At 36.5% G+C, this 25,397-nt stretch overlaps 1 protein-coding gene across 4 annotated transcripts in view; it reads right to left on the bottom strand.

Annotated features, from left to right (window-relative positions):
- LOC134755823 (long-chain-fatty-acid--CoA ligase ACSBG2) overlaps nt 1-23,658 on the bottom strand; it is a 47,572-nt gene extending 23,914 nt beyond the window's left edge. The window contains exons 1-3 of one of the 4 annotated variants that reach the window (XM_063692434.1): nt 23,536-23,658; nt 10,215-10,305; nt 1,876-2,077 (exon numbers count right to left, since the gene is read on the bottom strand). In XM_063692434.1, coding sequence (XP_063548504.1) covers nt 1,876-2,077; nt 10,215-10,305; nt 23,536-23,559 — 317 coding nt within the window. In that variant the 5' untranslated portion in view covers nt 23,560-23,658. Of the gene's footprint in view, nt 1-1,875; nt 2,078-10,214; nt 10,306-22,991; nt 23,261-23,535 lie in introns of those variants that run through there. The other 3 variants (XM_063692431.1, XM_063692433.1, XM_063692432.1) reach the window with 3 other exon arrangements.
- Between the last annotated feature and the right edge of the window lie 1,739 nt (nt 23,659-25,397).

Genomic DNA, 25,397 nt, shown 5'->3' with positions numbered 1-25,397 from the left:
GGATATATATATTAGGATAGATCGGTACATATATACTGTCATAGTTAATTTTGTAGCCACAGTAAATTCACTGGCATCTAGGTATCGACACACGATTAAAAATAAAAATGAAGATGTATAAAAATACCATAAAATGTATTTATATATGGATTAATGTTTTTTTATTTGCATTAATTATTTTTATATGATTTTGACCCATGTTCTTTCACTGATATGAGTTAAAAATTGTTAAATAACAAACGAAACCGTCAACGCCATCTATTCGAGAGTAGGCCAAAGGTAGTGGCGCCATCTGTTTGAGAATCAAATTTTCTTGATTTTCGTGGCTTTTTTCTTTAGACTGTATCCATCTATTACGGAGTTATGTCTATCTTTGTTATTACCTATAAACCTATAACTTACCTATAAGTCATACCTACATGTTACAGCATCGTTTGCCTAGAAAAGTTATGCCATCCGCATGCCATAAGCATCCACCAATGAACAGACGCCAGGCACTGGGATCTAAAATGTTACTAACTGAAAATTGTATATATTTACTTTTCCGGGGATAGCTCTTAGTTTATTATGAATCTGGCCTTTAGGCACCTAACTCTTAGTTTATTATGAATCTGGCCTTTAAGCACCTAACTCTTAGTTTATTATGAATCTGGCATTTAAGCACCTAACTCTTAGTTTATTATGAATCTGGCTTTTAGGCACCTAACTCTTAGGTAGTTTATTATAAATCTGGCCTTTAGGCACCTAACTCTTAGTTTATTATGAATTTGGCCTTTAGGCACCTAAATAGTCATCCCGTTTATAGTTTTCCAACAACATACACTTCTACATCATATTCACTTCATACGAAGATGTAGTGACAAAAATTGAGAAAGGTATGTTGAGATGGTTTGGACACGTGGAAAGAATGAGTGAAAGAAGGCTAACAAAGAGAGTGTATAAAAGAGAGGTAGAAACGGGAGTTGGAAGGGGCAGACCTTGGCGGACTTTCTCTGATCAGATCGGGGAAATCCTGAAGAAAGGCCAGGTCAAGAGCACCCTAAACCGGCGAGCGTGTATGAGGAATAATAATAATAATAATAATAAAATACTTTATTGTGCACTACAAAGAAAAATACATGTTGCAAACAATGACAGGACATAAGTGAGTAGGTAACAACAGGCGGACTTATCGCTAAAAAGCGATCTCTTCCAGACAACCTTCAGATAGCGATTCAGTGGCTAGAAATAAGTTAATGGGCAGTGCAAAATAACAAAGGTGTAAAGTTTACAAATCAAATACCTAAGTATAAATAACAAACAATGAAAAATAAACTACATAAACTACATATATTATTTAAGCAACAATAATACACTACATAAACCTACACAAAATACATAAATACATAATGAGAATTCAAGCAAGAGAAGAATAACGACCAGGTAGCGTGAACAAAAAGAAAAATATATATGTGTAAGTGAAAGGACCAAGACTAAGAAAGAGATTTTAAATAGTGTTCTTTTAGAAGTTTTTTAAAAATGGGTAGGGATTGAGCACGTCTTATATCAATGGGCAAAGCATTCCACAATCTTACAGACTGGAAAGTGAAGGATTTGTTGTAGAACTTACTAGATGACCGAGGGGCAGCAAGAAGGCGATTCTGAGAACACCTAACAGACAAAAGAAAACTAAACCGTTTTTTAAGGTATTCAGGAGTATTTGGAATAAATAAAGTGCGATAGAGTAATGTAAGGAATGTTAAATATGAAAGTGAAGGAAGCGAAAGAGGTATATCAGGATCGTAGCAAGTGGAAATCCGTGGTCTCTGCCTACCCCTCCGGGAAATAGGCGTGGTTATATGTATGTATGTAACATAGATACACTTCTACACTTACTTATATGTGATTTTGTGCCACTTCCCATCTTTCTTTGTACATAGCGCGGGACTGTCGGGGTATCTAGCGGCGGTCTGTCGCAACAGGCCTGGCACCGATATAGGGGGCTCGCCTGCAATCCCTCGGGCCGCCAGGCGAAGCTTCACGCGCCCCTCCGGGATCCAGGTGAGGTAGTCGTCGGCGGGCAGCACTTGGTCCGGACCTGGCCGTTACAAGGCTAATTATAACAGGCTTGTTTCCTATATACATTTCATTAATTAACAGTGGTCATGAAATAACATTTACCAAAATACATTGAGAATAACAAGAATAAACATGTTTTTGCCGCTCTTTTTTATTTTATTTTAAAAAATCAGTTTTTATTCATTAAAAGCAGATGGATACATTTGTGACGTCACAGAATAAGTTCTCATATGTACCAACTGAAGTTGGTATGAACGGCGACGGAATATCTTTGTTGGGTATGAATGTTTAATCATTTAGCGCCACATGCACCATCCCACTAACCCGGGGTTAACCGGTTAAACTGTTAACCCAGTGTCAAATTGTATTGGTAACAATGGTAATTCCAGGTTTAACCGGTTAACTCCGGGTTAGTGGGAGGGGGCAAGTGGCGCTTAAAGGTTTAACAAATCGTTTTAAAGGTTCATAACTTTTGCTGGCTGATTTGACTATTAGCTAGTAGTATACTTCCCTATTGTTTTTTATATTTTATTTTATAATTTATGTATTTATATTTTAATGGTAGTAGTATAGTGGTTGTAGGTTTACCCTACAATCAATCTTAAATTGCACATGAATAGGGGTAAGTGTAAGTGACTTGTATGTCTTTTATGAGAATAAATATCTTTAAACCTGAACCTGAAGTATTATGAAATTACTATTATTCGTCATAATAGTAATTTCATAATACTACTGTTATATGCTACTTTTATTAAAGATAATTATTAAAGTTCGCAACTTGAAACGCGTAACAAGGCGAGGCATGTCGTGAAGTTGTAGTTAACATATGCAAAATTGTTTGACATGGCGGACATGTCCCACGATCTAGCGCGTATACATACACTTAAAGAGGTGCAATTTGTTATAAATGTTCGTACCTACAATAAAATTAAATATAATTGAAGCCAAAAGGTATGATTTCTGAAAGGCCACTAACACCAAATTATGAGTGAGTAGTTATAGTTTCAATCTTCTCAAATGATTTTTTACGCCAAAGAACCTAATCTGTTAATCAAAAGCCATTGTTTCTTTTCTGCGAGCGCGTGGCCATTGTGTCTGCGCGTGTGCCACGCGTTCTATCGGTTCTACTGTATATAAAAAACCGGACAAGTGCGAGTCGGACTCGCGCATGAAGAGTTCCGTACCATTACGCAAAAAACGGCAAAAAAATCACGTTTGTTGTATGGGAGCCCCACTTACAATACAATAGTACATTTCGATGCTAGTGCGGAAAGTATGTCATTACTTCACGAGTACCGTGTATCGAACGACGTTTTTTAATACAGTTGCGAAAAAATAAGAAAAGCAACAAGTATTAAGGAATGGAATTCGAAACTTTTTATATTATTAATTCTGTGACATCATTGACATTATGAAGAGGTGTTTTTCTAGCTTTTATTCGACTAGAATAGATTTTGTGTTATTATTATTGAACCCACTTCAATGAAAGTTTTTTTTTTCAAATGCATGTTCTATAAGACAGAAACAATTGTAAATATTAAAACATTGTACTATTATTACCTAAATATCATTATTTAAGATTATTTGTGTATCGTATATTTATAAAAACAATATCGAATGTTGCCTTTGGAAACTTAAAACATTCTTGCAGTAAGAAAATACGCCTCTTCTTTGACAGGCGTTCCGTTCCATTCAGACATTTCAGACAACTTATTAAGAACGGTTTTTCAACATTAAAAAATAAACGTGTTATAATACTTATAATGATGAAGAGGTAAGTAATAAAATATAAAATATGCATATTTTTCGTATTCTTACATTAACAGTAGGTTTTTATGTTGATTACGACGTTTAAAGGAAACTAATATAAACACTCATCAATAAGTAGTCATGAATTGGAACAAGTATAAATTTAAAAAAATTGGAAAAGGTTAAAGCACTAGTTCGCGAAAACCAACTTTCCGCACGCTAAACAGCCACGAAAAGTAGCACTTTTTGAGCAACTGTATTAAAAATACTTTTTATTGCTTACCAATATGAAATAGTTATTTGTGCAACAAGAGAGGAAAGTTGTTTTTTCTTGCGAGTGTTTATTTGGAGTCCCGAGAAAGCGAAAGATTCTATAATTGAATCACGAGCGAGGCGAGTGATTCTAAGGTAGAATCTTGAGCGTAGCGAGGGACTCAAAAACACGAGATGTAAAATAACTTTGCTCTCGTGTTGCACACATAATTTTTCACCTCAGTAGTGAGAACATATTAAAGGTTAAAATGTATTTCGAATTACACAGAATAAACAGAAAAAAAGTATAATATGTATCATACCATACGATACGATACAATACGATACGATACGATACGATACGATACGATACGGCACGGCACGGCACGGCACGGCACGGCACGGCACGACACGACACGACACGACACGATACCAAACCATACCATACCATACCATACCATACCCCTTCACTAAATTAAAAAGCTACATTGTTTCACTCCCTGGAGTGAGGAAAGTCGCACTTTCCTCACTACAGGGAGTGACGAAAGTAGGCTTGTTCGAGCTGCTGAGGTGAAAAAGAACATGACATACAAATTAAGCACATACTATGGTAGATAACACTTAAATATTTATTTTATTCTGTTTTTAGTTAATACCAAAATATTACTTTGCCAATCCGCAAAAAGATAACGTGCTAGTAAATCAGTGCTAACCTGTTACTTTTACTTGCGTATTTTTTACATGCAATTAATGTTTCCACCCTCCCACCGCAAAAATAAATACGCGAATAAATATAACAAACCACCACTAAAAAAACAATAGGTACCTACTCGACGTGTTTCGCCTCTACGAGGCATCCTCAGGAGATGCCTTGTAGCCAGCCGAATTTTAACGTTTCGATGGGTAGTTTACGTTTGTTTCGCATATTTTGTTAGTTAATAAAAATATCGGGATCCCGGTATTTCGAAAATTAAATACCGGTATTGAAATCTACATTAAAAAAGGCGGGATCCCGGTATTGGAATCCCTAACCAGTAGAACCCGCTTGAGACGATTCTGAGGGGACCTAGCAAAACAAGCGTCTTAAACGGGAAATCGTATTAAACGTGAAAGAAAAGCTTGTACCTATTATTTTGTGTCATTTATTTATTTAATGGAAGACACAACAAAGATTATAGGTAGGACAACATTAAATAACAATAATACATAATAATATAATTTTAGATGGCGTATCAAGCGGGACGCGAACCGTATTAACCGTGAAAAAATGTATGAAAACAGGGCCTAAAGTTGCAGGGATCGGCGTAAAATGGCGTATTATTGCTAATATAGAGGTCATTTGGTATTGTGTTAAATTATATTTTCTAGTTTCTACTACTGTCTAACCATCATGGTTCATGAGATACAGCCTGGTGACAGACGGACCGACAGACAGACGGACGGATAGCGGAGTCTTAGTAATAGGGTCCCGTTTTACCCTTTGGGTACGGAACCCTAAAAAAACACGGTGTATGTGTACACAATACATATCTAATCACTCGCGATTAAATATTTATTGGCATCATTACTAGCAATTATGTGGGCCTGACGCAAAATATTTAATAAATTAATTTATTACCTGTAGGCAAGTAATTAGATTTCAATTCATTAATATTAAGTGGATTGCAAACGTTCCACACGCTAAGAATCCGATCTCTGTACATTATTATTGATTAATACAGAGATCGGGTGATTATTTATTAGGTCTATCTGGGGCACGTTTATCAAAAGCTTGTAGCTTGTAATACAAGTGGGAGTCCCTTTTATCAGCTTTTGTAAGAAAGGGACTTCCATTTGTATTACAAGCTACAAGCTTTTGATAAACGTGCCCCAGATAGACCTAATAAATAATCACCCGATCTCTGTATTAATCAATAATAATGTACAGAGAAACTTGGTGATTGCATTAGTGATGAACGCCCCATATCCTACGGAGTACCACAAGGTAGTGTTCTAGGCCCTACGCTGTTCCTAGTTTATATAAATGAACTATGCAACATGTCTATTGAGGCGGGAACTATATTTACTTATGCAGATGACACAGCTGTGGTATTCTCAGGAGACACGTGGGAGGAGGTCCGCCTCTCTGCAGAACTTGGCCTCACAAAAATCGCTAGCTGGCTGCAGAGACACTTGCTCACCCTTAACACCATCAAAACCAACTTTATTTGCTTCGCCAACTGTAACCGTTCACAGCCAGAGAAAGAATTTTCAATTAGGATACATAATTGCGGCAACTCACTGGCCATCTGCTCCTGCCCATCTATTTGCAAAGTGGAATACACAAAATACCTTGGAGTTACAATTGACCAGCGCCTCACATGGCATCTTCATGCTGAGAACATAATGAATAGGATCCGCAAACTGACCTGGACTTTCAAAAATCTTAGGCATGTAGTAACAAAAACTGTGCTAAATCAAGTTTACGTATCGCTGGCTCAATCCGTCATCACATATTGTATCTCTGTATGGGGTGGTGCCACAAAGACTAAGTTTCTTGAGCTTGAGAGAGCTCAAAGAGCATTGCTAAAAGTCATGCACCAAAAGCCATTCAGATTCCCTACTAACGACCTCTATTTACTCTGCAATCTGTTATCTGTAAGAAAATTGTATATTCTAAATCTTATTCTAAAAACACACAAGCGAACCACATACAAAAAAGACAATACATGCACACGTAGGAAAAAGACTAATGTAATTAAAACCCATACAGTGAAAACTGCATTTGCCAGAAGACAGCAACAGGCACAATCTTGCAGTCTATATAATCAAATAAACAAACACATTGACATTTATTCCTGCACTACATACGAGTGTAAAAGTAGGTTAACTAAATGGTTACAAACTAAAAGCTACAACGACATAGAAAACTTAATTCAAAATAAGTATAGCGAACATTAGTACAGACCCAAACAAATAAACACACACACACACACACACACACACACACACACACACACACACACACACACACACACATCTTTTTCTATATTAAGTACCCTATAGTAGTATAATTACATTGAAATCATGTTTAGTTGTTTTGTTAATGTTAAAAAAAAAAAAAAAAAAAATGTAGTTAAATATACTTTATATACTTCTAAGATAACTGTTAACTAACCGCGTGGAAGAGCGGTGCTCTCTTAGCACAAGTGTTTTCTCACTTAAAAAGAGGCACCAGCGCAGATATTGTAATTTGTGTTTTTTTAAGCTACCGAATAAAAATATTTTGATTTTGATTTTTTGAAGCTACAAACTTTTGGTTAACGGGTCCCTGGTATACACCGTGGGCTGGTAAAACCCGACAGATTTTAACTACCCATTCCTGAGGTCATACGTAGCAAACTTGTTATATATGAGTTTTGGTCAAAAAAAAAACTATTTTTGCGTTTTTGCACACACGTTATTTATTTTTACAACTAAAAAAAAACATTACAACAAATAAGTAGTTTTTTTTTTCATTTAGTTACATATAAAAATTGTGTTTTCTTTAAAATTTTAATGTCTGTCAGAACTTAGGTGAGTATGTATAAACTAAGTCACATAGTGGCAGTGGCAGCATCGCAGCCAAAAAGGCATTTTTCACTAAGTTATAATTACAAAAACAAATTTTCACAACAATTATTATTATCTCTAAAACAAGACCGATTTTATACTTTGTAAGACATTTAAGTCTCTAAATGCGGTCAAAAATACACCTCTAAAATCTGTCGGGTTTTACCAGCCCACGGTGTACGAGTATATGCCATGCACAGTGGGGGTTGAATTAGCACTTATTTTAATAACGTCATTCGGGCGACCGTATCCTGCGAGACTGGCTCCCGGCAGTTTGGAGGTATAGAGGTATAGGCAGTTCGACGAATATTTAAATGATAAGTTTTAAGATGTAATAAGATTACAATTTAACATTTTTATTTGTATTAGGTATAAGTTAGGTTAAGTAATATTGCTATGCCCTTGCAGGGCTCATGTTTGAAACCACTCATTTGTTATTTGATACCCATATGTACGTACAACATGAATGCAAATAAAGAACTTGAACTTGAACTCAGTACCATGTCCAAACGACAGAATAAAAGTTGGTGTGGGATATGGATCTAAACTTGTTAGAGTATGCAAAGCACGATTAAAAATGTAATGTTATTATTAAATTATTTACAACCCATTAAAAGCATTCACTTCAGCAGGCATTCGTGCTGCGTAGGAATGAGGCACTTTGAACAGAGAAACAATAATATAATATGTTTATCATATCGACGCGTGACTTATGACTTCGTCGTTCCGTTCGACCTCTATAGCTGTAGATATAATGTGTCGAAGTCTAGTCAAAGGTCCCCCTTTGTCGCTTACCATAAGGATGAGATTTGCTTGTATCTTTATACGAATAACCTGTCAAAGCGTCCTTATGGCAAGCGACAAAGTGGGACTTTTTGGTCGAAAGCGACACAAATAGGCATATTTACTTGGATGTACATATTGTACATTTCGAAATTGTTGTTTATATCCAGCTACGGCCGTTATATAAAATCTCTGTAAGTACATACATGATATGGAGGACCGGTCAATGGTTTATGCCTTTTATGAGTTTTTTATCAATTCTCGGCATGTTATCGATTTTTTTGCATATTGCATTGCATCGCCTAGTGGTGAAGTTGAATGTAACAGTAAAACCGGCCAGGTAACTACGTATCTATTAAGATTAACAGAAACCTTATACCTATAAACTATGAAAATTCATTCGCTAATGCGTACCTACTGTCATTCCAAAAATATCTGCGCTAATAATAATTTTACTGACTATAAATTACCGGTAGGCGGGTTTTTATTAATTATTTTATTATAACTGTTAGTAGTAGTAGTAGTAGTAGTAGTAGTAGTAGTAAACTCTTTATTGTACAAATATACACATTAAAAATTACATGGTACAAATAATAAGATGTACAAAGGCGAACTTATCCCTTTGAGGGATCTCTTCCAGTTAACCTTTGAGTAGATGAGAGGAGAAAGTGAAAAGAGGGTGACAAATGTAGCAAAATGTACAACAAGGTACCAGAAAGATAAAGGATATAAATACATACAAAATTAATAGGATAAACATATAATATATTACACAAAAAGGAATGGGGAAAATACACTAAAAATTGGAAAGAAGTAGAAAAATATAAAGCAACATACAATACAAATATAGGCACATTAGTCAATCAGATAACCACAGCTTCTTTAACCTCTCCTTGAACGACGCAAGCGATTGCGCCTGTCTGAGCGAAACTGGCAGCTCATTCCACAGCTTCACTGAACGCACTGCGAAGGACTTGTTGTATCCACGAGATTTGTGAGAGGGGATGGCAAGTGATAAATTCGCGCTAGAACGGAGACGGTGGCCACTGCCTTCAGCCAGAAATTGAAATTTTTGAGAGAGGTATACAGGAGAAGAAGGTGTAAAAAGAACATTGAAGAGAAGAGAAAGAGTGTGAAGATCTCTGCGGCGGCGGATTGTTAGTAGTAGATACCCGGACCTCGCTTCGGATACGGGCAGCCTTTGATTTAAATCTATGTGGATTTTATATTAACTAGCTTCTACCCGCCACTTCGTCTGCGTAAAATGTTGATTTAAGTGACAATAGTTATTTGTTTTACAAGGCGGCAAAGTTGTTGTTTAAAGTCTGACAAGAAGTTGTAGAAATTACAAAATGGCCACACTGTAGTGTCGTCCCGTTTTCTTAGATGGATTCGACGCCCGAGCAAGCGAAAGATTCCGAAATTGAACCACAACGAGTGGTTCGAAAAATAGAATATTGAGCGTTGCGAGGGTTTCAGGGCACGAGGGTTAATCAAATTCTGCCACCGAGTAAAACACAAAAAATTTCACCACACCGCGAAAATACTAACTGTAAAATATCAAACAAACTCAAAAAGGAAAGACAAAAAACCCAAACCCAAATGAACGTAATTAAATATCTATCATTCGAAATCATCACTTAAAAGTCATTTCTAGCAGCCAACATAGGGAAACAACTCAAAATTTGCATCAGATTACTTTACCCCACATGTGGATAAAATGCAACTTTCTCATCAATTTTTGAACAATAAAGAGATCCCGTTGGTGAAAATAAACTTACCGTTGAGTGGCTGGCTGCCTCCATTGACCATTTGCATTTTGTTAACTTTAACGATCTCTTCGCCGTTCTCTAAGATAACCATTGAGGTTTCCTGTAACAACATATATAACCCTGTTATTCACAACGCTTAACTGTTTTTTATGTCAAAAGAGCAACGGCATTACCTCATTTATTTAACTTGATTTGATGAATAAGTGCATTTCGAACAATAAATAGTTATTTGTTATACAAGGGTGCAAAGTTGTATTTTACCCGCGAGTAACGAGAAGTAAAATACATTTGCACCCGTGTGTAACACAAAACTTTACCCCTCACTATAGCGAGGAAAGTGCAACATCCACAGGCGTTAGATCATCTTCATCAACTGGAATCACTAATTTTTTTACGATATTATAACAAAAAACTCTGGAAATTCTGTACTTTTACGTGAGAAGTTTTTAAGTAAATGTTTTGTTGACAATGTTGACATTTCTGACGTATGAAATGTCAATGATGCGTTTTGAAATTGCATCGACTTAACTTGTGCGTTCAGAATTATATTTAACATAATTATTAAAAAACAAACGTTTATTATGGAATTTTAAGGTTTATGACTTAAAATCATTAAATAAAGCTAAATCTGGTGTTTTTTATTAGATTCTCAAACCATTTATTTAATGATAATTAATATCGAACGAACCATTATTATGAGCGTTTTACGTTTTGTTATCTGTCAAGCTACTTAAACACGCTCCATTCAAGGTCAAATTACTTTCCACACTAGTGGATAAAATGCGTTTTTCCCCGCTTGTTTTAACGGATAAAAGACGGCTTTCCGAGCTAGTGAGGGGAAAATAAAATTTCGCCGATTGCTAGCGTTACACTATTCTTCATTAAAGTGGCTAGTACCGGGCGCCATGTCGCAGTCTCTCATTAAAACTAGTTGAATGCCTTCTCAGCTCGAAACTGTCTTAGCGCCACTTGCACCATCCCACTAAACCGAGCTTCACCGGTTAAACCGTTAACCCAGTGTCAAATTGTATTGGTAACCATGGTAACTCCAGGTTTAAATGGTTAACCCTGGGTTAGTGGGATGGTGCGAGTGGCCCTTAGACGCTTATCACACTGATGGTCTCACCACAAACACACATGGTGGTCTCACAAATGGTCTCGCCGGAAGATCAGCGCTGACTTTTGGGTTGGCAATGTTGGCATTATGCTGAGGCGGGACCATTTTTCGTGGTAAACTATTTATTTATTTATAATGTTTATATTTCTTTATTGTTTTATACTTTTGTATGTTATAGTTTATCACGAAAAAATGCGATGAAATGAAATTAAATGTGATGCCATTTCCGGATCCGGCATCAGTATGACCTTAGTACCTTACTGGAGTCTATGATAAATGAAGATATGATAAGTGAAATTAAGAGCTACCTTTTAATAGATTAAATAAGTGATATCATTTATCAGTTGTCATAATACGTCCTATATGTTTTACATGGTGTTAGGTGTTAGACACTGCGTAGGTAGTGTAGGTAAACACATAGGTGCCACATAGGTGGCAGACACAGTTGTATAAGTATAGACGACGACTTTCCTTATCCTAGTTTGGTAAAGGTAAAAACTCGTAGTAATCATAATAACCAAATTCGATGTCTATGACAACTAAAACTGGATATTTCTATTCACCCCTTTCTTGTGTCTATCGACCCTGTTTTTAAGATACTTACGGAAAAAACAGGTAGGTAGTTTTCTTTGATTTTCTCTGCTGGAGGTGGGTAAAAATTAATTTCACGAATGCATATTTGTAGAACTAACCAAGACTCAAATAATGTTGTCAAAATTATTACTTTTATCATTTGGATTCTTGTTGAAAATCGTGTCTTTTCACCCCGGGTTACGGTACCCTACTATCCTAATAACCTAATTAGGATAAGTTTGAGAACAAATACAATCATTTTATTAAATATTTTGATTTGTGTTTTTTAAAGTAGTCACAATACTATATATAAATTAAAAACTGTAATTAGGATAGTTTTTGCATAGTAATCATTGAGGTGAATAGGCGAGTTGGACTTACTATAGAAGTACTAAATGTACCTACGCATACAAAGTCGCGGGCAGACGCTAGATCCAGATTAACATAAAAACAATCCAGGAAAGACGTAGGTAACGCTTAATTGTTAGCAAACTACATTGAATGAGATGTAATTACGAAGTCGCCTACTAATGAGACGCCATAAAATATTACCTACATGTTGCGGCAGCTTAACCCTTAAATGCATAGTGAATATAGTGATGGATGCAGCCTACACAACATAACATCAAATTTTATACATTATTAGATAAAATCTATTTGTTCCTAGGTATATATTACTTCAATAGTAGAACTAATCCTTTTTCCGATTTTTTATTTAAATTTACGCAATATTTTTATTTATAAAAATTACATTCAATTTAAGACAAAATGTCAGAAAATTAGAAAAAATCCAGAATTTGATGATTTGATGTGATTTTGGGCGTTTTTTTTCGACGTATATAATTATTTTATATTTAAAAACTTTATCATAGACAGTAGGTGTAGTGTAGAGGTGTACACAAATAGTGTACGTTTCTGATGGCAGTAAGATTTCTCATATTATCTCTTGCTGAAAATTATACATAAATGTAATGTAATATGTAATATTGTATATTTACATATATTAATTTCGGGCAATAATAAAAAATCATGCATTTAAGAGCTCGTTCCCACTATGTCGGATGTCGGAACGATTTTTAATCGGGTGTCGTAGCGGCAGAACATTTTATATGAAGCTATTCACACACGAACGACAACGATTTTGTGTCGGATCCGACATAAAATATCGTGTGTTTTGTCAGCCCTCCGTCCGGAAAAAATCGTGTCGGCGGCGCTGTTCACATGATGTCGGATGTCGGACCGACCCCGGCCGCGCCGCACCCCCTGTGCCTCCTGCGCGTCAAATGAGAACCTCAAATGGCACCAGCTGCGGTCGTGGCCGTGGACAGCCAACTAGTGTGAACAGAGGCACCGACACCCGATTAAAAATCGTCCTGACAGCCGACTAGTGTGAACAGAGGCGCCGACACCCGATTAAAAGTCGTCCCGACATCCGACATAGTGGGCACGAGCTCTAAGGGTTAAGAGTCCCCAGCAAGCTCGGTTCTCCATACAAACGTAGTTAGTGTAGGTAGTTACGAGATTGCTCTGAAACTTTGTACTTACAATAGGATAAGGTATATCATGCCTGAATGGTTTATGTAGCTTCAGATACCATATGTAGTAAAAAAAATACAGCTAATTTAAGTTTTTATTTTCAAATAACAATATTGATCTTGTTATATTGTTTCGAGCAGGTGATGGGAGTAGGTAGTGAAACACCTTAAGCGTGATAGTATAAAAATGTATATTCTCTAAATACCTGCCTGTATATACACGTTAGGTTGCGCTGACACAAGCAATATGTGTTAATGTCGCAGTAATCCAGTGTGTTACTGCTAAACACTGAAAGTGGCTAAATACAATTCCTACAAAACTTGTTTTTGCTCTATTTCGTTTGTTTTATAAGCTGGAGCTATATAAACTTATTAGATATACCTCATGTATGTGTTTCATTACAATTCAACACGTAGTTTTAAAATGGGAATGAAACTCCGTTTGTATGGGAAGATGAAATTGGGCCTAGCTTGCCGGGGCCTCTTAAAGATACCGCTATTAAAATCACGCCACTGTAATGGATTTTCTGTTGTCATGCAAATTAAACATGCGTTTGTTCAAGGTTGGATCACTTATTCAGAAAATATATTTGCATTGAAGTACAGTCGCCATCAGATATATCGGAGCGGCCAAGGTGTTCACAAATATTTGAACAAGTCTAACGTCTTGACAATAGAGGCGTGCTCAGATATTTGTAAGCACCTTGGCCGCTCCGATATATCTGATGGTGACTGTACAAAGTATAAAAACAATTGTGAATTTATTAATAAATTATGTTTTTTCCCAAGTGTGAGACTAGAATCATCTTTAAATTAATTCGGTTTGTTCGTGCCAAAGATCATCGTAAACCCTTTGAACGCCAGCATCATTTTGCATATTGCAATTATCGATATAACTCACCTGTTTAAACATGGCAACCACATAATAATGACCGGAAAAAGATAGGCAACCTAATTGATTCATGTTGGTACTTTCCATTGGAACTTATTTCGTTCGTCAGATAAGTCGGTAAAATATGAAGAAAAATTTTTTTTTTTTATTAAAAATAGCCTTGACCATATTTCTTTAGGCAACCCTATTTATTTATGTTCAGGGACATATTTTCTTTCATAAAATATAAGTTTCATCCGTCAGACGTATCGGTGAAGGTCGACCTGCTGAACTGCTTAGGAATAGCAAAACAAACTCACACCTTATTATTCTTATTAAGCATACAGACGTAACGCGCCAGTTACTATCAATTGTCCAAAGTTCAACCTCAAACCAGTCAGACGAGCGAGCTGGCAAAAAAAATAAACGAGATGATATTAATTATTATCGACCACTGCACCTTTACAAATAATAATATAAAAAGTAAAGATAATTTGATAATAATTATGACTTCTTCCGGCAACCCAAGTTACCGGAGACGCTGTAGCCCCGTATTCTGCATGTCTATGTAGAATTTGCGTGGCGGGGGAACGCCATGGTAAAAATGACAACTTTTGTAGGGCCAATTTAGACTACCCTACCTGACTAATCTGCAGAGATCGGAATTGGCAGACTATAAGTACCTAAACTTGGTAGAACAATGTCATAAAGTGGAGACTACCTTGCGATAACTTTTTTTTCTGGGACCGAAGTCCCGGATACGTACTAAGTAAATAATATCATTCTAAATACGGTAAAATACAACGCACTCCTCGTTTTTTAACCGACTTCAAGATTTCAAAAGGAGGAGATTTTAAATGTTTATTACTCCATAACTCCGTCATTGCTGGACCGATTTTGAAAATTATTTTTTTGATTGTAAGTCTATACATACAGATTGGTCCCGTTTTTGTCAAAACGCAGTTCTGATGATGGGATCCATGAGGAATCGAGGAAACTCCTCAAATGTTAAAGGCATACATATAGTGATTTTAGTATTTTCATCAACAAATCAAGCACTTACATTTAAAAAAGTGACATTTGATGAAGTGGAACTGCTGATGATGATCAGAACGGAACTCTTTAATGACGCATAGTTCACGTTTGGCGATTTGTCCTCTTCGTTATGTTTGTTAAGCAAGTTAGGTTTTCAAGAAACATTTCTGTCAAGCTCGAGTTCTGATGATGGGATCCATGAGGAATCGAGGGAACTCCTCAAATGTGAAATACATACATATAGTGATTTTTGTATTTTTATCAACAAATCCAGCATTTCCATTCTAAAAAGTGACATTTGATGAAGTGGAACTGCTGATGATGATCAGAATGGAACTCTTTAATGACGCATAGTTTAAGTTTGGCGATTTGTCCTCTTCTTTATGTTTGTTAAGCAACTTAAGTTTTTAAGACATATTTTTGTCAAGCTCGAGTTCTGATGATGAGACCCAGGAGGAACTGAGGGAACTCCTCAAATGTGAAAGGCATACATATTGTGATTTTTGTATTTTCATCAACAAATCCAGCAATTACATTTAAAAAAGTGACATTTGATGAAGTGGAACTTTTGATGATGATCAGAATGGAACTCTTCAATGACACATAGTTCACGTTTGGCGATTTGTTCTCTTCTTTATGGACCCAGACCCAAACTTGGACCCGGACTCGGACCCGGACCCGGGTCTGGACATGGACCCCAACTCGGATCCGGACCCGGACCGAACTCTGACCCAAACTTGGACCCGGACAGCCGGACATGGACTCGGATCCGGACCCAGACCCGGACCCGGAAATGCTACTAGAAAAGTGGGTTAGGTTAGGTTAGAACTGTGCCCTTACAGAAACGAAATGCTATCAGAAAAGTAGGTTAGGTTAGGTTAGAACTGCGACGCTTACAAAAACGAAATGCTACTAGAAAAGTGGGTGGTTAAACCTCCTTTTCTACATTATTAGGCAATATTATAATATTTATAATAATTAGTCAATTAGGCAAAATTTGGCAAAAGATGGATTAGGATAATTAGGCAAAAGATGCTGTCTTTTTCATTTCATTGTCTGGAATCTAAGAGTGCACCATCAACAATAAGTAAACTTTCAGCGGCATCCCCCATTGAAGAAGGTTTTTTTTCTTAAAAATTATCTCCAATACAATCAATAGGTGTAAAATAAAACAACCAATTTTTTTGGTGGTACAAAGGAAAAGTGACCAAGGCCTCCAGTGCCCAGGGCCAGGGCCAATCGAACCAGCGTCCTCTGCAATCGCGGCAGGTGCCTAAACCGCTCGGTCACCTGGGTCACAGTCAGTGGCGTTTAAATAGTAGGTAGGTCACGTGGGTACTTAGATAGTGACTTGAAATAACACAAATTAAAATATTTTCGTAAAAATAATTTAATTACATACATATAACTTTTTTAAATATTTATATGTGCGTCCGTTCGCCTAAATGCCGCTCCCATACAATCGAAGTAACACTCATTTTAAAACGATGAACACTGAGCACTGACCTACGTAATATTATCGTTTTTGTATGTAAAACTTCTACTCGCTCTAATTTCTTTGCATTACAATTTCCAGTATCTAACGAAAACTAGACCAGACATAGATATAGTTATTTGTTATACAAGGGTGCAAAGTTGTATTTTACCCGCGAGTGTGGAATTGAAACATGAGCGTAGCGAGTGTTTCAACACACGAGAAGTAAAATACATTTGCACCCGTGTGTAACACAAAACTTTTCCCCTCACTATAGCGAGGAAAGTGCAACATCCACAGGCGTTAGATCATCTTCATCACTGGAATCACTATTTTTTTTACGATATTATAACAGAAAACACTAGAAATTCTGATTTTTACGTGAGTCGGTGAGAAGAACAGTAAACATTTTGTTGACAATGTTGACATTTCTGTTCTGACGTATGAAATGTCAACGATGCGTTTTGAAATTGCATCGACTCAACTTGTGCGTTCAGAATTATATTTAACATCATTATAAAAAATCTAACGTTTCTTATGGAATTTTAATGTTTATGACTTAAAATTATTAAATAAAGCTAAATTTGGTATTTTTTATTAGATTCTCAAACCATTTATTTAATGATAATTAATATCGAACGAACCATTATTATGAGCGTTTTACGTTTTGTTATCTGTCAAGCTACTTAAACACGCTCCATCCAAGGTCAAATTACTTTCCCCACTAGTGGATAAAATGCGTTTTTCCCCGCTTGTTTTAAAGGATAATAGACGGCTTTCCGAGCTAGTGAGGGGAAAATACGTTACCTACTTTATTGTTTATGTCAGATTACATTTTATTTCAGGTTGTCGTTTTAAAACGAGAGCGTTACTTCGATTGTATGCGGCGGCTAGATGCATGTGGCTCTTAAGATAGGGAGATAATATTTTTTAGTTTTGATAGCTGACAAATTATAATTTTAACCCTCTGTGACTGATGTGCGGTATATCAGACACCGCCAAATAAACTTTTTGTTGATATGTCGGCGTACGGCTCGATATAGCTATGTCTCGCTCATTACCTTCCAAAAACAACTCGCGGCATCGGACAGTGACAGTGATGCCCGAGTGGCGACGCGGTGTACACACCGGGAGATATGAACTGTGGGTGTCCCACAGACGTGAGTACAGCAATAAGTCCTGGGACTGACATACCTCACTTCATAAAATGAGGGCTAACGCGTATGAATTCGCCGCTAGGGGCGCTAGTGTAGATGGTGGTCTTTTCCATAGTTCGAAATGTCAAATGTCACTTGTCACTTCAATGACTGACAGCTGTTCTTTAGTCTTTCGGACCACCATCATCAGAGGCGCCAACTGGTGAGCAAAAAAACGATAGCCCTCATTAAGTATTTGTCCATAGTGTGAATAGTGTCTATCAGACGTCACCACATAAAAATATTAATTTTAGTATAGTATCGGTCAGACGTCACCTCACAAAAATATTATCGTTTCTATAGTGTCTGAGATACCTAACCACATAAATAATTATATTAATGGAATGATCGATTAATAAAACAATAGTTACCATTTTGCCATTAGTTTATTTTTAATGAATTATCGAAAATGACGTCTGATAGACTCCACATCAGTAGAATCTCTCTAAAAAAGTTACCACAGTTGCAGAGGGTTAAAGGCTGATTCGTCATACTTGAAGAAAAAAACTAAATCGATTAAATTGACGAAGTTCTAGGGATTTTCCTTCTTTTTCAGAACTGTTTAACATGAAGTGATTTATAAGATAAGGAGGAAAAAATTGCATGATTAAATATAGTTCACGAGAACACCATACCTATCGATTATCACCACAACCGAAATAGATATAATAATTATACCGACGCTTCGTGCAATCGTAAGTACAGTACAGTAACCTGTCCGCGCGTCCGTTATCGTATGCGTGTCACGAATATGTAGGAAGCATACTATGTGGTTGTGCAACTTCGTCACCTTATGAAGTTAGCAAATATCGAAAGCTATAGGTATCGTGCAGTTCCTGTGCACATTCAATAATTGTGATACCTATACGACAGGCAATAGAGTCGGTGTTTAAAAAGGGTTACAGATGTATATAGTGCATCATTGTTTTCCATCGTATTTTCAAGGGAACGTACGAACGTGTCTTCCTATTTCAGTCAGTCTCGGTACAAAAAGTATTGACGTTGACTTAAGTAGCATGACAAAAAATACGAACGTTTCTGAGAAAATACGATTAGGCCAGGAAATAAATGCCCAAAAAAAGGTATAGAGGGAAATGCTTGGAACACAATTTTTGACTTCGTAGCTTTGTTTGGACTAGTAAGGAGGTGAACATATCAAAAGTCTCCGGCCGTAACCCTGGTGCTGGGGGGGGGGGAGAGGGGGGATTGAAGTTTCCATTTTTCGGTGTTTCGATTATATCTCGGAAACTATGCGTCTGAGCGACTTGGCCACTTATACAAAATGAAAAGAGATTTAATTTGTTACAAGTTTTATTCAGTCAAGTTTTTCGATATCTTGTATAGTTTTTGAGATATCCGCTCTTGAAGGTTTATTTGGTGCTCTCATTTTTATCTTGACTATCTACATCAGTGAAGCTGCTAGGCCGGGTTTGGAATCGTGCACACTAGTCACACAATTAACCTTCAAACCTCCCTCTGCCCCTAAGCACCAGGGTTACGGTCGGGGACTTTTGATATGTTCATCTCCTAACTAGTCGAAACAAAGCTAAGAAATTAAAAATTGTGTTCCTATCATTTCCCTCTATACCTTCTAAGGCCAGGATTACACTTGTAAGTTTTACTTACGTAAGTAGGGACACACAGCTATACTACAGAATGAGATATAAATATCGTTATCTCATTCTAGCAAACAGCTTTGTCCCTACTTACGTAAGTAAAACTTACAAGTGTAATCCTGGCCTTATTGCTTGTGTCATAAACGTGTGTCAAATGTAACAAACCGTTGAGTTGATAATCGTTTGGCCCTATTCGTGTGTCCGTCATTTTGACATTTCCTTTTGTTAGAAAGAAACATAACAGCTGTTTGTAAGAGGCATGTAAGAGGTTGCTAAGTTTTAATGGATAAGGAACACAAATCCAGATCCTCACCAAAGCGTCTGTGGGTTCACTGCTCAATTAACTTTGTCCGACTGTCACTATTCACGGGCTTCACGGCTAAACTACAGAACTGATTTTAACTACAGAGCTACTTATTTATGGCCATTACTTTGTTGCAAGTTGTACAAAGTATCATTCTAAACGCCACAGTATTAACGGAGAAATTACTGATTTACGCCTTGATAAACCTCTTTGAACCGCAAAACCCGAGCACTCGACACTTACTCATGATTTATTTGAATTAATTTAACTTTAAAAATATATATTTTTTATGTTCATCTAATTAATCAAATAATTTACCATATCATAACATAATATTCCTGAGAAGGAACTCTAGTCGGGATCTCGGTCAATGTCCAGAGAGTAGAGCGTAGAGAGTAGAGACACGTTTGTACAAAAATAATTTTAAAGATTTCTCTAGGATCCCATCGTCAGAAACCAACCGACATGAGACTCATCCGATCCAATTAATGCGCTTTTGTACACTGTTATATATTCTGATATTGTATTGTATGAGAACTACGATACAAATCTATTTTTCACCTGAGGAGCTCTATCGATACGCTCAAGAATCCTTCAAATATTCGAGATTTTAAATTTGAACCAGACCTCGCAATTGTATATAAGCAAATTTTAATTTCTCATGCTCTGAAAGTGGGTCGTTGTTGTTCTAAAAAGTGTGCAGAAAATGATACGTTTCTGTGCTCTAGCACTGTACTTTCAGTACGTTCTTTGAAAGAACTTCTTTTTTTTATAAAATTTTGGTTTTAAATGGATTTGTTGTACAATTTCCATTTCAATTTCAATTTATTTATTTTGCTAATATACACAGATACAATATTGGTCATGTCAGTGTGGTACAAATTCATGAGTGCATATTACGCCACAATAGGCATGCAAAATATTAATCTTACACTAAAATTATAATTAGCCTATCTTCTTAGCTAACTAATAGGTATACATTTAAACTTATTACAAATCACAAATTTATATATGATACATTAATAATCGACACATTGTGAAACATATAAATAATAAAACGTTCATAAATGAAACAGCCATGACGATAAAAAAAAAGTATATTTTTTCGATAAATTCCGTTAAGGAATAGAAAGGTCTACTGATTAAAAATGATTTTAAATTCTGTTTAAATTTATCTAAATTACTGCATTCGGATAATTAACTCCTAAATAATGATATTTTATGATATTTTTACCTAAATTGTTGTAAAGTTTATACGAAGCCGTGTTTTTTTTTAATGCACATGTAGGTGTTTTACTTTCCTCGATTTCGAAATGAAAGTAGTGGTTAACTCGGGTGAAAGGCACCATCATAACATATACTAATCTATGGGCACCATTTCGGTCTAAGACTATTGGCCAAACTACCTCGATAGAGATGGGTGCCTTTCATCTCTTGGTTAACAGTCTACTATTGCTGCTTTGGTGCATAATTCATCTTTATCTTCCGTAGGTAATTCCGCATTCGTATTGTTCGCATATTAATTTAGCATAATGAGAATAAAAATCTAAATCTAAATGATTAGATAAATAGTACAGTCACCTACAAATCCTACAATACACACGATCTTATTTGTAGACCCATAAGATCGTGTCACATATATATTTTTGCGGCCTTCGAGGAGTAACATATTATTGCAGGTGACTGTACCTACTCTCCATACAAAGTTACAAACGTAGATACGCTCTCATTTTAAAACGAGTAGCTAGTTTAGTTTGCTCTGAATCTTTGTACTTACAATATGATAAGGTATATCTATGTCTGTAATTAGTTTATGTAGCTTCAGATACCATATAAAAAAATAGCGAATTTAAGTTTTTTATATAAAACTTGTTTTTGCTCTATTTCGATTGTATTATAAACTGGAGCTATATAAACTAATTACAGACCTAGATATACCTCATTTCATTCTTTGTGCAAAGTTTTATTACAATCCAACTCCGTTCGCATGGGAAGGTGAAATTCGACCGAGCTTGCCGGGGACTCTTAAAGTTGAGCGCCATCGCCAAAATATTTGTACAAGTAATAATATATTGTAGAGAACCAATGATGCCTATTGCTATATCACTGCTTTGTGGAGAACGTTTATATAGTATATAGTCAGATACGGGTTTATCAAAGACAAACAGTTACGTACCTATAGGTATATTTTATAACACACATCACCTACCATTATAGATGTAGAGCTACCTAATTTTTATAAGTAAATAGGTACGAAACCTTTGTACTAAACTAAGTAAAAATACACTGATAGCTATAGTGAGTAAGGTACTTTTAATAATTTTGTTATGACTATAAATATGAGGTTCTTATTATTAGGTATGAATATTGTCATAGAGTACCTCTCTACCTACGCTCTTAGACGAATAAAGTATATGCATATTTGTAGGAAATTTAACTTCTACTAGCTCTATTTTTAATTTAGTTTAGCAACATAAAAGACAAGAATAGTGTCATGTCTCGATTATCTTAGTGTACCTATGTCATTAAAATTGTATTAGTAAACTAGTTAAGCGTACGTCTGTACTGTACAAGTATTTGCTCACTCTCGATTTTCGAATGGAGGCCTCCAAAGGCGGTCAAATAACGGACGATTACCGCGTTTGGTGCGCTGCGGACAGTGCGGACGCTGCGGTTAAGTTAGACCTCTACGTTCTGAACTTCTGAAAGTCGCGATGTCTACGAAAATCAAGGAAAACCGAGAGAGATATTAAAGCGCTAATAAGGAAAACTTACTTCCGCCCTGCAGCCCCTGCACAACATGGGCATTAAGTTATTATAGAACTTGAAGTAATTAATTAAAATGTCTAACAAAGTAAATAAATATTGATGTTGCTGTCGTTTAATAACCCGGTGCAGCTCCACCTTAAAAACATGTTCTAATTTAAGCGCTAGTAAGTGTCGAGGGTTACTTGCATGTGTTACCTAGCCTAGTTTAGCAGCAGGATCGATAATTTAAAAGGCTATTAGGCTAACTCAACGTACGCAGTAATAGGTAAATAGACGACATGCGAAACAAGTCTCACCTCATAAACAATTCTTCACGAGTTTCAGGATTATAAATAGATCTTTATTTACACAGAAGAATAACAAAGCATTTAAAGCCACTAATATTTCTGAACACCATAGAACGAGCACATATTTTAAATAGGAATGTTACGGTCAAATATGATTTAGAATAACTATGTTTAGCGATCGCGACCCTGCTAAGGTCGTTTTGAGACGGAACTCGATCGCGCTACGACCGGAGCCACGCGGGTACGGCGGCCAACTGGCGCCGTGCCCTAACACGCGCGTCCACGACTCAAGGTGTAAAGTTCATCTGCGAGGACGAGGACCCGCTGGACGTAGAACGCCATCCCGTCATATTTGCATCACTTCGACTTTGGTCGGCCAAGCAGCCAAGGATGCTCAGCCACAACTTTTTTAAATTATACAAGTTTCAGCAGTTAAACTTACTTAGGTACATCTGACTATTTCATTGTGCCGACATTGAACGCCTGACTGGATTGAACGCCTTATGATAGGCTCCCTCTACTGGGGTAGGAGTAGTGAAAGTTAGTTGCTTACCGTAACATGTCCGTTCTGCTCCATCTCCGAGGTTGCACACGTGCTGGAAACTTACGCGCGACTGACTACAGCACGATGCACGCCCGCCTTGTGCACCACTGCCGCTTCTACTGATAACCAAAGCCCCTAATCAGCTCAGCTTTATCTCCGTTTATACCAATATTATAATCATCCTTCTGAAAGTTTATACTCAATACGGTACGACGCCATGTTTTGACTGTAAAAGTTTTAGTAACTGTACAATTTTTCTTTTGCAGGGTATATCCACGCACGTCGCATCAAATCATTACCTTCCTTTTTCTTATTCTTAAGTTGCTTTTACTTTCTAATTTAATTATTTAATTAATTTGATTAATGATTAACGATTCATGATATTATTATAAAATTTTAACATCCCGTAGGTACCTATGTCTATATATAAATTACAACCATGATATTAGTGTTACCTACTTGATTTATAGGTACCTATCCTATACAGTGACCATCAGTGTTACTATTACTTGACGAATTATTTAAAATCCTACTTAGGTAGGTTAGTGTTTGTGTAAACTTGTATGTTTACAAACGCACATAAACAGTTGAAAGGAGTGGGATGAAATTTTAGAGCACAGATTTATATTTTCCTGGATTTAAGACAAAGAAAAACTATTAATCCACTAAAGGGGTGCAAGGGGCGAAGAAACCACGAAAGTCAAACGGGAGTACTAAGACGGAAGTGGAATGGGGGACAGGCTAGTTTAGTTATATTAGGCCGGTAGAGATAGGTAGTAACGACGTTACGTTAATACCCACGACATTCATGACCCACGAATAGAAATCACCACAAAATTGGTCACCTTTATACTTAAATTTAAAATAGGTAGTTTAATAGGTAAGTTTAAAAATTCATCAGTACGACTTCGCACGTGACGATGTTTTTGTTTTAAATGAGAGTCATTTTGTAAGCCGTTTACAGCCACTGCAATGTTGGTGTAATTTGACCTATTAGCCTAGCTAAAGATTCATAACAACAATGAAATTCGTAAAGATCACAGTTATACTGGTTCGCTTACAACGCAGCCATCGTTTGATGTTTAAATGTGAGCAAAACTTGATTTTTCTCACTGAGTGAGACAAAGCATTAAGGGCGGATTTTTTGGTGAATGGGTGTTTAGGGTATGGGTGTTAGGGTGTATGGGTGAATGGGTGTTTGGGTGTTTAGGTGAATGCATGTTTGGGTATATGGGTAAATGGGTATGTTATGTTCTTACTGCTGAGGTGAAAAGTTGTATGTGCCTCACGAGACTAATAAAGTTTATTTTTTTCACTTCCTGCCTTAGAGTCCCACGCTACGCTCAAGATTTTAACGTATGCCCGGGCCTTTTTTTTGTTTTTGTTTTCGGAGTGGGAAATGCATTTACGCACCGTCCCCCCGGCCGCGGGAAGGCCATTGATGGGGGGGTGTGTGGGACTATATAATAGGATAGAGCGGTACTGTCATAGTAAATTTTGTAACCACAGTAAATTCACTGCCATCTATCGACACACTTTAAAACTAAAAATTAAGATTAATGAGATAAATGATTTTTTTATTTGCATTAATAATTTTTTGTGATTTTGACCCATTTTCTTGTCAACGCCCTCTATACGAGAGTAGGCCAAAGGTAGTGGCGCCATCTGATCGAGAATCAAATTTTCGTGATTTTCGAGGCACGTTTTTTCCTTAGACTGTATCCATCTATTTACTTATATATAAAATAGTTTACCAACTCTAGCATTTCCTACAACAATGCGAAGCTACTGCCATCTGTCGATAAAGCGTGTTATCACAAAGTCTTAAGAGACCGGTCACACACAATAATTATTATATTCAAAAAATGGTA

Source organism: Cydia strobilella, chromosome 3, assembly GCF_947568885.1.
Source record: "Cydia strobilella chromosome 3, ilCydStro3.1, whole genome shotgun sequence".
In the NCBI taxonomy this organism is placed as follows: domain Eukaryota; kingdom Metazoa; phylum Arthropoda; class Insecta; order Lepidoptera; family Tortricidae; genus Cydia; species Cydia strobilella.
Note: the sequence above shows the minus strand (reverse complement) of the source record. Positions and strands in the feature narration are given on the sequence as shown.